Source organism: Capsella rubella, unplaced genomic scaffold (assembly GCF_000375325.1).
Source record: "Capsella rubella cultivar Monte Gargano unplaced genomic scaffold, Caprub1_0 scaffold_5, whole genome shotgun sequence".
In the NCBI taxonomy this organism is placed as follows: domain Eukaryota; kingdom Viridiplantae; phylum Streptophyta; class Magnoliopsida; order Brassicales; family Brassicaceae; genus Capsella; species Capsella rubella.
Genome location: NW_006238919.1, coordinates 6,575,564 through 6,590,686, shown reverse-complemented (window position 1 = coordinate 6,590,686; position 15,123 = coordinate 6,575,564). Strand labels below are relative to the sequence as shown.

The window sequence follows — 15,123 nt, the reverse complement described above, 5'->3', positions numbered from 1 at the left end:
AATCTGGTTAGTAACTCCATATCCAGCTATATTGATTCCACCACTGCACTAATTAAATATAGCTAATGATTGAGTCAGATATATCTAAAAGCATCTCCATCAAAAAAAATTTTAGTGAAAATCTACAATCATAAAAAGTATTTATTATGTTTGTCTAAAAAAAATTATATTTTTTTAATCGTTCTAAAGTTAAAAGAATTCATAATAGTGCCGTTTTAAATTTCCAATACAAATGTTTTATAAAAATTAAAATTTTATCCCACTACTTCAATGTTTTAACCAATAAAAAATTAGAAAATATATTAAAGAATGATAAAATAGAAAATTTATTTTTTTCTAATTTGTGTAGTAAAACTCAAACAACAAATGATTAAAAAGAAAAAGAGTAGCAAATAATAGTAAAATATTGAATGAGTAGGACACCCCGATTCAGTACTTGTGGAGATGTTTAAAATAATTAATTTGGCCACTATTGTCATTAAAATGCATTACCTCCACATAAACCATGTTAACAAGTAAATCCATACAAACTCTTGCTTTTGGTAAGCAAAGCCCACTCACTCTATATTGTTTGTTGTTGAACGGATGGATATGTAAAAAAGTAATAATGTTCCTAACGCAATAGAGTGAATCAGAAATATCACAAAAGGTTTCAAGATATTTATTATATATTTTATTTTACATATAAAAGTAAAAGTAAAAATAAATCAAGCACGAAACAATAGAGAAACTATCTCTATGCATGCATTTCTTCCATCCCTTTAGTCTTTCATCCTACGTTAACACCACATAAACCATATCAACTCACCATACTACACACAAGTAAATACAATACATGCATATTACTTGCAAAAGAGAGAGAAAGAGAGAAAGAAAGAGTTACTGCGAATGCGATGTAGATGGAAAGATACTACTTGTGGGTGGATGATGCTTGCATAGCTTGTCAACACAGATTTGCAAGCAGTTCAGTAAGCCGGGGAACTGGTGGCAGCGTATAAAACACATCTGTTCACATGAAGTCGACGCTGCTTCTCCTCCAATGGCAGTCATTACCACCAAAAACAAAACCATCATACCTCTCGTCTGGTTCTCCATATCTGCTTAATCAATTTCTTTTGCTTAAAGGTTTATATGTATATATTTGATGGAAACTATTTATATATATAGAGAAGAAATTACCAAAATCTTTGTGTTTGACTATATATATATAAGTTAACACATTTATTAATCATTATAGTCAAAACATTCATTAATTAATCACTATAGTTAAAAATATGTTTAATTAGTCAAACAAAAGATTACTATTTCAATAAGCAAAATCAGTGATACTTTTAAGTCAAAATATTATTAATTTTCAATTTTTAAAGATTAGACAGTTTAAACTTACCAAATTTCTTTCTATACTATCTTAAAATATTTTCTATGATATAAATTAAATTACTAATTTGTTGGTTTTAAATACTGTCAATACAATTTATTATCAAAAATTATTTTTTAATTTGAATGATATAAAATCATTATACATAAGTCAATGTAATATTTAATATACAAAATAATATAAGATAGAATAAAAACTAATTCTTTCCAAAATTAAATCATACAATTAATACCAAATCAACATTAACAATTATCTATGAATATTTCAATTTCATTTATTAAATTTTGATTTCCTATGTTTTAAAGAAAATTTAAAATTATTTTTAAAGTTATTTTTAAAATCTTATAAAATTTACTAGATTTCCGGACTTTAATGCATATACAGTATATGGTTAATTGCTGTTCGTATACTAATCAAAAAGTAACGATTTGCACGAAACAGAGAGGATCACAAATGCATGAATATGATAAAAGCCATGAATGTTTTGTAGTTTTTAAATGAGTTTTAGCTTTTGGTTTTTGGTTTTTGGCTTTTGGTTTTTAGTTTTTTAGTTTTTGATTTTTGCTGTAAATTTTAGTTTTTGCAAAATCTTGAATGGTAATTTGTTTAGTTTTTGGTTTTATATGAAAAAAATAAAAGTTAATAATCAATAATGTTGTGACCATGAAAACCAAATTAGGAATATATCTCTATAAATTAATACTTATTAATTTATCGATAAATTAATACCTTTATAAATTAATAGATTTTCATGGTCCCAACATTATTAATTTATAGAGGTTTTACTGTACAATGAATTCAACCAATGAGAAAATATGATGTATAATATGATTGGTCAAAATTTAATAAATACATTAAATATTTGCATAGAAAGTTGAAAACATCACTTAAAACAAAACGGAGAAAGTAATAAGATACTTAATGCATATTTAGAACAGTTGAGAAATTAAACTCTCTTAATTAGTCGCCATCCTGCATAACCTCCACATAAACCATGTCTTCATCCTAATAATCTTATTAACGTGTTTAAACTCTTAATTAATATTAAGTAGAAGTAACAAAAAAAACCATTTTAAAAAGTCAATCCACAACCACACGTTAAAGCGGATCCGAACAAAGTGTGATAAGCAAATTAAAGCTGTTGAAAGGATATGTAAAAAGTTAACAATGTTCCCAACGAAATAGAGTGGATCACAAATCTCACAAAAAGTTTTAGGATATCTGCTACACGTCCACCAATAATTTTGCATGAATATGAAATTTTTGTATATATTTATCTTATTATATATTTTATTTTACATATATTAATAGAAGAAATAAAAACAGATCAAGCATGAACAAAACGATCTCTATGCATGCATTTCTTCTATCCCTTTAGTCTTCATCCTACATAAACACAACATAAACCATGTCAACTCACTATACACACAAGTATGTATATAGAGAAAGATAGAGAGAGAGAGAGAGTTACTCTGAATGCGAAACAGATTGAAAGATACTACTTGTTGGTGGAAGATGCATGCATAGCTTATCAAAACATTTTTTCAAGCAGGTCGGTGTTATTTGGACACCATGATAGCCACAGCGTTCTATACACGTCTCTTCACATGGAATCGTCCTTGCTTCTCCTCCAATGGCAGCCATCACCACCAAAACCAAAACCATCATAGCACTCCACTTGTTCTTCATATCTCTCTCTTCTTAATCAGATATTTTGCTTAAAGATTTATATGTATATATTTCATGAAAACTCTTTATCTATATATGTATATAACTGATGGAAACTCTTTATATATATAAAGAGAGAAGAAATGACCAAATTTTTGTATTGCTTTCAACATGTTATTAATGGAAACTATCATCACATAGTCAACACATTCATAATAGTTAAAAGTATATCCAATTAGTCAAAACTACTTCAATAAGCAAAATCAGTTATACTTTTAAGTCAAAACTATTATTCAATGTTCAAAGATCAAACAATTTAAAATCACCAACTTTCTTTCTACAATATCTTAAAATATTTTTATGATTTAAATTAAATCATTATATTTTGTTGGTTTCAAATATGGTCTTATTACATACTTTATTTATTTTTTATTTTTTGAATAATCAAAGAGGTTCAGGGCCGAAACCCATACATCCCCTTAAGCCCGAGACCAAAGCATGTTATATGGTCTCGTCCCAAGAGCTACTCGAACCGGCAACCTCTAAGCTTTTGCTATAGATTTTTACCAATCGAACTATTAGCACTTGGTTATATATACTTTATTTTACATTTAGAAATAAAAGAACAAAAAAAATCAAACATGAAGAATTATGAACCTATCTCTATGCATGCATTTCTTCCATCGTTACTCCTCCTCTTTTAATTTGCCTACGACTAAAATAACGTAATACCTCAAAATGTAGTAATTAATTAAGTAACTCGCATATCCACTTATCCAGCTGAATTGCTTCGACCACTTATTAACGATTGAGTCGGATCTAAAATCATCTCCATCAATTGTTATTGATAATCTAAACTAAAGTTCTTCAAGATTCATAATCTAGTACTGCTAAGTCCTCAAGGTGGTTTTAAATACAAATTAATGGTTTTAACATTTAATACCCAAATGACTCTTTGATCCAAGAAAACTTAATTAGGCCATATGACCCATTACAAATATGGGCTGAAAAAATAAAGTATACTCAAATTTCAATTTACTATTAAAAAACAAAAAAAAAATAACAATTCCAACTATTATTACTAGACCGACGATTACGCTCTGCGCCTCATTCTTGAAAGAGGGAGAGACTCCAAAAAAAATGGAGAATGATTGTGAACGAAGAAACAGGGAACCAGATCAGAGACATTGGAGAAGAAGAAGAAGAAGAAGAAAATGCCTGTCATTGATATTATCTTTAGAGTCGATGAGATTTGCAAAAAATACGACAAGTATGACATTGACAAGCAGCGTGAGCTTGGAGCTTCCGGGGACGATGCCTTCTCTCGTCTCTACACTTCCATCGATTCCGATATCGAAGCTGTTCTTCGTGTTCGTCGTGATCTCCTTCTCTTTTAAAATATGTTTCTTAATCTTTTGGATTTTTCTTTAAGTCTTTAAAATGCCAAGATTCATACTTATAAATTTGGTTTTATGATGATGATTGAAAAAAAAGGTTTTGTCTATTTATTATTATTATTTTTTGTTTCATCTAAGAAGATTTTGAGATTGAATGTGATGTGAGAATTGTAGAATATGATATAGGTAGTTTTAGGCCCGAAACCAGAGCATGTTATATGATTTCGTCCCAAGCGCTACTCGAACCATATATATATTAAGGTGGTTCATTTTGAGTGAAGACTCTTAAATTTGTATCAAACTCATGTAGAAAGCGGAGTTGGCGTCAACGGAGAAGAATAGAGCAGCCGCGGTAGCTATGAATGCTGAGGTTCGAAGGACAAAAGCGCGATTAGCTGAAGATGTTGTTAAACTACAGAAACTCGCTGTTAAGAAGGTTTAACATTATTAGTTACTAATGAGTAATGAGTCAAGACGAGGAATATATCATATGGTTGTGTTTGAATTTTGGTTCTAATTTTTGATTTTGTGAAAGGTTAAAGGGCTTACGAGAGAGGAACAAGAATCCCGATGTGATCTAGTTATCTCATTAGCCGATAGGATTCAAGTGATACCTGATGGAAATGAACATGCGGCAAAGCAAGCTAGTAATGATTGGGGAGGAGGTGCTTCTGCACCTAACAAGAACATCAAGTTTGATATGTCTGGTAGTATAATGTTTCTTTTGTTTCCATGTTCTTGTCTTATAACACAAGAGTAATGTATATATGTGAATATGAGTTTTTTTTTTCTTCCTTGGTTACTATTAGAGGAAGACATGGACGATGGATTTTTCCAGGAATCTGAAGAATCTAGCCAGTTTCGACAAGAATATGAGATGAGGAAAAAGAAACAAGTACGTGTTCTGTCTTTAGTATATGTTCATATTAGTACGTGTGCACATTATTAGTATATGTTCTGTCTTTTCTTCAGGACGAGGGTCTTGATGTCATATCAGAAGGCTTGGATGCACTGAAGAACTTAGCACGTGACATGAACGAGGTTTGTTGTACTCACTCATCATATGGCACATGTAATCGAGTTTACTATTTAATCCGGATTTACGACTTTTCGATTTTTAGGAACTTGACAAGCAAGTCCCATTGATGGAAGAAATGGAAACAAAGGTGAAATTCTTATTCTTTCTCCTGTGATGATTCTTCCTCTATCTAAAAAGTCTTGTAGCTCGTCTCATACTTGAGATTTAGAGTCCAAGCCGACAAGATTACATAGATCCGTAACTATTCAAGATACTGTTCGTTAGGTTACGTTTGGTTCTCTATCAAAACACTAGACATATAATAGATCTGCATGATTGTTCTAGGTCGATGGAGCAACTTCGGATTTAAAGAACACCAATGTTCGACTCAAGAAACAGCTTGTGCAGGTAAAAATTAAAACAGAGCTATGTTCTTGATCAGTTACTATTGTGATTCACAACTCTATGTGCTAAAATTGGGTGAGGATTTCAGATGAGATCAAGCCGCAACTTCTGCATCGACATTGTTCTTCTCTGTGTGGTCCTTGGCATCGTTTCTTACATCTACAAGTAAGCCTGATGTCTAAGTTTAACTCTATATGTATATTTTATTCAATCTCTAACTTGTGAAAAAAATCACTATGTTTCTCAAATTACAGTGCTCTAAACTAAAGTTGGAGATGGCATACATCGACATTTCTCTCGTTGTTGTGAAGCTTTATGGTAATTTAATTTCTCTACCAAACTATAAATGTTACTTTCTTGGAAAGCAAGAAAGCAAGATAGTTAACTTGGTGAAAATATTATTAAGAGTCATCTAACCTCATTTTCTTAAATATTTTGCTATTTTCTTTTTTTTTTAACTACGGTAATTCAAACTACTAATATTTTTATGGTTTGTTGGCTACTATAACTTGAATGATTATGTCATAAGCATCAAATGTATTTATGCTTAAGATTTCTTGCATTACCACAATTTGTTACTTGATCCATTTCAAATATACAATATCTACGGTTTTGGATTCAGATTCAAGCATTTTGTGCTTATGTATGTATACAATTTAAATTTTTTATATAATAAATAGACTAAGTACAATATTTATTTTGGAGTATTAACAAGTCTTTACCAAAATTCTATATAATAAATAGACTAAACCAATCGACTTTAAGTGACGCGGTTTGCCTAAAACGATGTAATTAAAAGGTAAATTATAGCAAATGCGATTCACTAAGTTGCAAACATGAGATTCGCTTATAACAAAACCTAAGATTAAAGAACACACAAAGTCTAGTACTACTTGTAGAGACCAAATGTAAGTTCCATGTACATAAAGACAATGATTTGTATTATAGTTTCTCTCTTGCACAATGCATGCATATACATTAGACTGACACAAACACATAGTATATTTCTCTCTGTTCCTTACTTTTTTATTTTAATACTCGATAAGTACTTTTGGAAGGAAGCTGTTGGATCGTTGTAGGTAAAGAGAACTTGATTTTCCTCATTTCTCTCAAGTCCTTATCAAATATTTTTGATCTAGATGATATTTTACCGTAGAATTTATAACTTTAATCGATGACGTTAAAAATTTGGTGAAGACCTTTAAAATCAAATAAACTTACACTTATTTATATAATATTAGTAAGAATCCGTAGTAGGATATACGCACAAATATTATAGTAAATAATTTTGTATAGTCTAATTTATAATGTAATTTCGGCAACTAGTCTCTATCACCAAATCTTCAGTATATTTTCTTTACTGGAAGATTTTCTTTCTGCATCATATTCATTTTTTCCTCTATACAAAAGTATGTATATTTTAAACATATTACAAAATAAATCATACTTAACTTCTCACAAACACATTACTATCATAATTAAGATGGTATTTGAGGTTCTAAATCTTTCATATCTGACATGAATAAAGCCAAAATAGATTATAAGTGAATAATCACTGGACATTGGCTTATACATTCTCGACAACAGTCATATTTAAATTATTATGGAGATTTGTAGTGGGCTTAATTTATTGTATTTGACATTTTAGTGAGCCACGTACTAAATCATATTAAGCCCACTATAGTGAATGCAGTCCAAACAAATTTTTCAAACAATGAACTGAATTCTATAAAATATATATTGCAAGGAATTTTTTTTTTTTTTTTTTTGGTCATTTTTGTGGTTTTCCTACCGAAGTTGGACATCAACCATATTACCAGTTGTTGTAGTATTTGACTATGGATCATAGGCCTAGCTATTATAGTTTTGATTGATTTGTGAGACAAAAAAAGTTTCATAATTAAAAGCCACACTTTGAACATTCTATTGCTTTCATAGACAATTTACATAAATAAAGTAGACATACAAGTTTAAAAATCTGTCTTGTTTTACTTTTTTTTTTCAATAAGACAAAACAAAATCTAAAAAATATTTTGGCTGGCAGAATCAGATGGACTGTTTATCTTAGATTTCATATCATGACCACCATTCATCCTAACATATTAGTGATATAATCAACTTGCATGCAGACTATATGAATACTTACATGATCATTAACAGTTTTGTTATTTCTAGCACAAGATTACCTGATCTATTCAAAATGTTTAAATCATATTATGATTCTCTTAAAAGGAAAAAACTACAGTAAAAAAAAAGATTCAGAGAAAGTTTTTGGATAGGGAGAAGCAGAGGAGAGGGAACAGTCATATATCTTTGTCTGAACAATAAGATGAGATCTAATCTCCTTTATCTATAGGGACCCCAATCACATACCTTGTCGACCCTTGTGTCTATTTTAGAACTCTACATCACTTCTTTTGGATTTTATTCTTTTTTACCCAAGAATGTTGTTAGGATTTAAAGATCAGCAACTTACCTAGGTTCTTCTTACTTCTTAGAGATTCTAGATAGAAAAAATAAAGAATTATGAAATGGATCTCATATAATTAACCTAACAAGAACTTTTCTAATTGATTAATCAATAAGTAATGGATATAAATCTCATAAATAATTTACTTAAGTAAGCTCAAAATTCAATAAAATAATTAGTTAAAGAAATTATTTTTGTATAAAATCCTTAGAGCAGCTCCAACGTTCGTTTCTATCTCTCAAGATTAAATTTTATAGAAATAATATATAGAAAAGCATAAGAGAAAACGAGAAACGGTTTAATAAACGACTTTGTTAGCAAAATTGAGAGACCTTTCTATTATGTGTCTCTTTCTTAGAAAACCTCCAAAGTCCAAACCAAAGTTTTATCTTATTTTTGGTATTTTTGGTTTCTAAAATATAATATTTTCTTATTATTAGATTTTAATAGCCATATATCGTTTTGTAAAATATTGTTGAAGAGAAAATCACTTATGTTATTTTTTACTCGTACCTAACCTTGGTTCAACCTAGCTATTGTTACTATACTATGTTAATATGTTATATATGTGAATTAATGAATCGATTCCAAAAATCCAAAGAGCCAACACCGTAATTAGAAATGAATGAACATGATGAAGTTTAAAGATCAACACATGTGTTTATATGTTTCTAGATTGTATACGTACGTAGACTTTATGTATACATACTTAACGTTAACGTAGGTGTTAGTATATAGACAGTGGTCCAGTTCAAGTCTATCGCTGACCGACTTGTAAGAGAGGAACAGTCGTGTGTGAAGAGAGAGAGATTCCCTCTTCGCCAGCTTTCTTTTTGGTTTTATACTACAGGACTCTTCGCAACTGTCCAAAAGCTTACTATCACAAATAATAAAACAAATTTTTCTTTTATTATTTTATTAAAAATTTGTACCGACGACACCCCAAGAAAAAAAAAAAATGAGAAATACAAAACTCTTTTTTGAAGCTTTCTTGGAAAATATAAAACATCTATCCCATTTTTTCAAAATTTTCGAACTTAAGAAATATCTTGCGTTTACTTATTTCTCTACAAGTCTTGTGAGATTTATATTAAGAACACTTGATGACTTTATATATAAAGCTTAATTGTCAAAGTTATATATAGTTGAACTTCTTGTACGCTAATAGCCGTAAGAAAACAATACATTAATATATTTTTTTTGAGGTTCAGAATAAAAACTAATGAACAATATATGAATTATATAATTCTGTAAATTAGGTGTATTATTTTTATACTCTATATATTATAATGGAAATATAATAAGTTTAGATACATTCTCACTTGTTTTCTTCTTCATAATACTCTCTGTCTTCTTGCTCTCAGAATTTTACTTGATTTAGTAGAGAACTGTATGACAAATTAAAGAGTGTTTCTGTATATCTCTCTCTGTCCACCTGTTTTGTCTTCTTACTTCGAAACTCTCTCTCCATCTCTCCCTCTCTCTCTCTGTCTCTCAACTAAACCCATATCAACATGATGATGCCAGATGATCATCATCATCATCACCTCTCATTTCCCAGCTATGTCCTTCACCAAGAACACATCACACCAAATGATCCTAACCCTAACCCTAATGCTACCTCTTCTAACTCAGCCAAGAGGAAGAGAAATCTACCGGGAAATCCAGGTATGTCTATATATATTACACTTAATCTAAATCTTAGACTTTTAATTATACGATAATATCTTGATAATTTTAAAAATCAAGAACAAGATTCTTGTTCCAACTTTCCTTAGATATTATTTCACTGGTTTTTATTTGGTTAATTAAATTTCTTAAACCAGATCCAGATGCAGAAGTCATCGCTCTATCGCCAAACTCACTCATGGCGACTAACCGATTCATATGCGAGGTTTGCAACAAAGGGTTTAAGAGAGACCAGAACCTTCAGCTTCACCGTAGAGGTCATAACCTTCCATGGAAGCTAAAGCAAAGGACTAACAAGGAGCTAGTTAAGAAAAAAGTGTACATCTGTCCCGAGAAGACTTGCGTACACCACGACCCGGCCCGAGCCCTTGGTGACTTAACGGGAATCAAGAAGCATTTTAGCAGGAAACATGGTGAGAAGAAGTGGAAATGTGAAAAGTGTTCCAAGAAGTATGCTGTCATGTCCGATTGGAAAGCTCATAGCAAGATTTGTGGTACTAGAGAATACAGATGTGACTGTGGTACCCTCTTTTCCAGGTATATATTACAACACCCATTTTTTAAGTCAATATTTATTTTCTTTTCTAGTTAAAGATATAAATTTAAACTATATATACAACGTTCATACTATAAAACATATGCTGCGGAGGTAAATGAACCAACAATATATAAGATCTTTGATTATACATATGTAACGTTATTAATTTAGTATAATTAATGGATGATTGAAATGGATCGTAACAGGAAGGATAGTTTTATTACACATAGAGCATTCTGTGATGCCTTAGCTGAAGAGAGTGCTAGATTTGTCTCAGTTCCACCAGCTGCAGCTCCAGCCACACCCGGATATTTAAACAATGCCCCGGACGCAGAAATCAACCTTGGAAACATCAATCCAAATCATCAACATGGACAGCTTAATACTACATCTTCCCAATTGGATCATCAACAAGGTTTCAATTTCAACCGCCAAGCCTTTTTGGGACAAACCTTCACCAACCAGCTTCCCACCACACAAACCAATGTTTTTGCCTCTCCATCAACTCGTAGCCCATCCGACTCGCTTCAAAATCTATGGCAATTACAAGGACAATCATCTCACCAATGGCTTCTCAACGAAAACAACAATAACAACATCCTCCAAAGGGGAATCTCCAAGAATGAAGAAGAACATGAGATCAAAAACGTTGTAACTAGTGGTTCTTTGTTCTCTTCGGAATCACACAACAACTCTAATAACTACAACCAAAACGGTGGACAAGTAACATCCATGTCAGCCACGGCATTGCTACAAAAGGCAGCTCAAATGGGATCAAAGAGATCATCATCAAGCTCAAACAATAGCAAGGCTTTTGGTCTAATGAGTACCACATCCATCTTCAACAACAAGCAAACGGAGAATATCAAAACTAAAGAAGTTGATGAAGGAGGCTTCACTAGAGACTTTCTTGGTGTGGGAAGTCAACACCGTACTTGGCCATTAATGATGGTCAACCATAATATTCCCGACTCGTCTCCTCCTGCCAACGCCGACGGTACACCAACCGCCGACAGGAACCAGTAGTTTGGTAAAAACACATCGTTGTCCATGTATATGATAAAGGTAACTATATCACATTATATGTTATTCTTATATGTGTCATGTGTGTATGGAGTTGCAGAAAAAGGTAGGATTCCTCTGTTTATGATGTTTCTTTTTCCTAAATGCAGAAACGTAAACTATTTAAGACCAAGTGACGAGAGGACAGCTTAAGCACGGCGGAGAAACACCGTGAGAGATGAGTTTTTTTTACTCGGAGAGAATCTCTGAGTTAACTCGGTGGTGCATACTGGGTCCACTCGGTTGACGGAGATGGGAAGCTAATTCGGGTCCACTTCTGCATGCATGGCGAAGCGTCTGAACTCTGAACATGCATGCACAGCAAAGCATACGCTATGTCTTTTCTCATTCTTGTTTTTTTTTTTTTTTCTTTCTTGTAATTATTTCATGCTTTAAAGTTTTGAAAGAACTTAAAAAGAAACAAGGAAAAGAACTTAAACTTTAAGTCGTTGTACCTTTTTGTTTTTTTCCTTGTATAAAGGTTAAACTTTTGTATTGTTATTGAATTTTTTTTTTTTTTTCTGTCACTTTTTAAGCTAGAATGGGGTCTTTTTTATTTTAAATGAGAAAGTCCATTTGACACAATTTGCGAGGTAGCCAACAAATGAACCAAGTCATTAGTGAGCTTATCAAACCATTCGTAGTTTCGTAATAATATAATTTTGCACCTAGGTGAAGTTAAAAAGCTGCGATATTGTCGAAGAGAAGGCATATGGGGTTGTATAGAGGTGTTGAAGAAGTTATGTAGTTGTAAGTTGTAACATATATAATGGTACTTATATATGTTAACCTTCCTGTTTCAATTATTGTGTCGCTTATCTTAAACAACGAGTTTTGGGAGATGTGATGGAACCAGTGGTTCATCCAGTAAGCACAGCAAATGGTATATTGGTATGAGCTTTTTGTGAGTATGGCCGGCCCAAACTAGAAAAGTAGTCCAATACAACTTGAGAGAGGACTGGCCTGGAGCCACATAGGCCTAGGATTATAGCCCAAATTTTTATGAATTCTTGTGAAAATGTTAGGAAAATGATAAGATCTGTATCAAAAAGTCTTTTTTTCTTTTTTTTTTTTTTGCTTAGTTTTGACGATTAATAATTCTCTTTGTTATTAGCATTAAACTTTTCTCTTTCTTTCGTTTATGAATTTATAACATTCAAAAATGCTAACAAAAATTGTAATCTTAATTAATTAGGCCCTTGCAAACGTTGAAACTTGAAACCGGTTCAAAATAAAATTTAACACTCTTCACACTCTTCATAGAAGATTTTTAAATTGTATATAGCCATAGTAAGATAAGTTTTCTATTTCACAAGAAATCTTTATAAAATAATCCATAAATTAAAAAGAATTTTCTTACAATATTTTATTAGTGAAGATAGTTGAAACATATGAAAGAAAAATATCGCAAATATTTTATGAAGCATGTTTGCAAGCAGTATTAAGAAGACCATGGTAGATATAAGGAATAGGAAACAGATACAAGAAACAATCATCAGGAAGAGTGAGTAAGATATCACAACACGTCTTTGTGACCTCTTTGAATCGGAAGTGAAACACTGCTTTTACACAATCCGGAACTGCTTTCACGTCGTGCAGACATGGGAGCTCTGATTTCGGAGATGGAGCAGGAGCAGGAGCAAGATCATCTTCTCCTTGTGTTTGTATAAATATTGATAACATGATTATCAATGCTATCGCGATCATGGCCAACGCTCTTTGCATATTTCTTCTGCTTGATGTTTGATGTTATTACCTTAGTATTGATAATCTTTTCTGGTTGGGGTCTTTTGGATGTGGAACTCTCTATATATAGCTTTAATAAAAAAAATGAAATCTGTGTGTATTCTCCCTACATTAACATATATTAAAATAATTTCCATTACATAAAGTTTTAGATTAATTAAAATAAATAAAAAACTTAATTGTTCTTAATAATAATAATAATAATCAAATCTTATCATTCAATGGAAGTTATCTTAATGAACTTTTCTTTATTACAACTTACAAGGATTCATTATAGATATGACAATTGACAAACACAAATTATATATAAAAAAATTATCTTGATATTAAGGAAGTGATAAGTTATAATGGAACATAAAAAATAATGATAAATTTAAGACATTATAAAGTTATTTAGTTATTATTTTTTTGTTTTGACAAGATTTCTTTAGTTATTAAACTTACTTTCTATGTTTGAAAATAATTGGGTTTTTAATAGTTCTTTTTTTAATATATATTATTTAATTTTTTGGTAAAAGGTTAAATGATAGTTCTTTTTATTAAATTTGTGTACAGGTTCATTTTTGTTAATTCGTAGAAAATGATATAGAAGTTAAATAAACAATTTTGACCAATGCAAGCTTTTCACAGACCACACAACAACTGATGATTATGTCTTTAATTAAAACTAATTATAATCTATTATACACTATTAAGGCAAAAAGAGAGTGTGAAGATTTTAAAATTGTAGATCTTGCGCTGTAATACGTAGCCATAAAACAGTTTATAAACTATAAAGATAGTTCTACATATATTATTTATTGACATTGATTAGAGAACATAATATTACAAAAAAAAAAATCTCATCATTTGTTAATGAATTTGCAAGCTGCCTTAAGAATAAGATGGTAGAGAAAAGGAATAGGAAACAAAACCCCAAAACAACTCTCGGGAAGAGAGAGCATAACTTTGCAACATTTCTTTGTAACCTCTTTGTATCGGAATTCCAAAACTGCTTCCATACACTTTGGAACTGCTTTCACGTCGTGGAAACAAGTTATTGGGTCAGGCAAGACTTGGTCCTCTCGTTCAGGTCGTCCTGGTGTAGCCGATGGTCGTGGTGCCACTGCCACCGATGGTCCTGGTGCCATTACCATCGATGGTACGAGTGCAAGATCATAGTCAAAGTCAACATTATTTGTATGTTTTAGCTCCTTGTTTGATTGTTTCTTAGAGCAAGCGCAGCCGTTTGACGTCCTACCAACATTTTTTTTTCTTTATTTTAAATTAAAAAAAAAAAAAACGATAATCATTCAAGAGCCACCACGTGTCAGTGGGGTCCGCTAATAGTAATATACGATGGTAAAGTTTAATGTTTTATGGTTTTTTTTTTCTTCTCGTTTAACGTGAGGGACTGGGGGAAATACCATTGATGCACATGCCCTTAGTATTAATAAACTTCTATATATGGTTGGATTTTTTGGTTAGCATTTTATATAGTTTTTCTTTTCTCTTTTTTTTTCTCAAAAACACAATCTACATTATGTTTTTTTTTTCTTTTGTCAACACAATCTGTGTTTATTCATGCATTTAAGTACACATGGTGATAATATTTTTCACCTCATTAATATATACTAAAAGAATACTTAATTAAAATAATTAAAGTTTTTTTTATATATAGGGGAACTTAATTATTTTTACATGAATAATAAAAAACTTTATTTCTCTTTTAGATTTAAAAACACTTTAGTTATTCAAGGGAAATTAACTTAT

General features: G+C 31.0%; 4 protein-coding genes across 4 annotated transcripts; 2 read left to right on the top strand and 2 right to left on the bottom strand.

Annotated features, from left to right (window-relative positions):
• Nucleotides 1-4,260: 4,260 nt before the first annotated feature.
• On the top strand, nt 4,261-6,035 carry LOC17885623 (syntaxin-72). Its single transcript, XM_023782192.1, has 8 exons — nt 4,261-4,416; nt 4,754-4,879; nt 4,979-5,150; nt 5,253-5,338; nt 5,416-5,484; nt 5,565-5,609; nt 5,807-5,869; nt 5,955-6,035. The coding sequence occupies exons 1-8, from the start codon at nt 4,261-4,263 to the stop codon at nt 6,033-6,035; spliced, it is 798 nt and encodes a 265-aa protein (XP_023637960.1).
• Nucleotides 6,036-9,730: 3,695 nt separating this feature from the next.
• On the top strand, nt 9,731-12,126 carry LOC17886088 (protein indeterminate-domain 9). Its single transcript, XM_006291038.2, has 4 exons — nt 9,731-10,004; nt 10,163-10,562; nt 10,770-11,628; nt 11,736-12,126. The coding sequence occupies exons 1-3, from the start codon at nt 9,851-9,853 to the stop codon at nt 11,587-11,589; spliced, it is 1,374 nt and encodes a 457-aa protein (XP_006291100.1). The 5' UTR covers nt 9,731-9,850; the 3' UTR covers nt 11,590-11,628; nt 11,736-12,126.
• An 891-nt stretch (nt 12,127-13,017) lies between these two features.
• LOC17885488 lies at nt 13,018-13,402 on the bottom strand. The gene has a single exon (XM_006292972.2). The coding sequence runs from the start codon at nt 13,348-13,350 to the stop codon at nt 13,042-13,044; it is 309 nt and encodes a 102-aa protein (XP_006293034.1). The 5' UTR covers nt 13,351-13,402; the 3' UTR covers nt 13,018-13,041.
• Nucleotides 13,403-14,164: 762 nt separating this feature from the next.
• On the bottom strand, nt 14,165-14,865 carry LOC17885766. The gene has a single exon (XM_006292798.2). It carries the CDS (start codon nt 14,505-14,507, stop codon nt 14,217-14,219), a length of 291 nt encoding a protein of 96 aa, XP_006292860.2. The 5' UTR covers nt 14,508-14,865; the 3' UTR covers nt 14,165-14,216.
• Nucleotides 14,866-15,123: the final 258 nt, after the last annotated feature.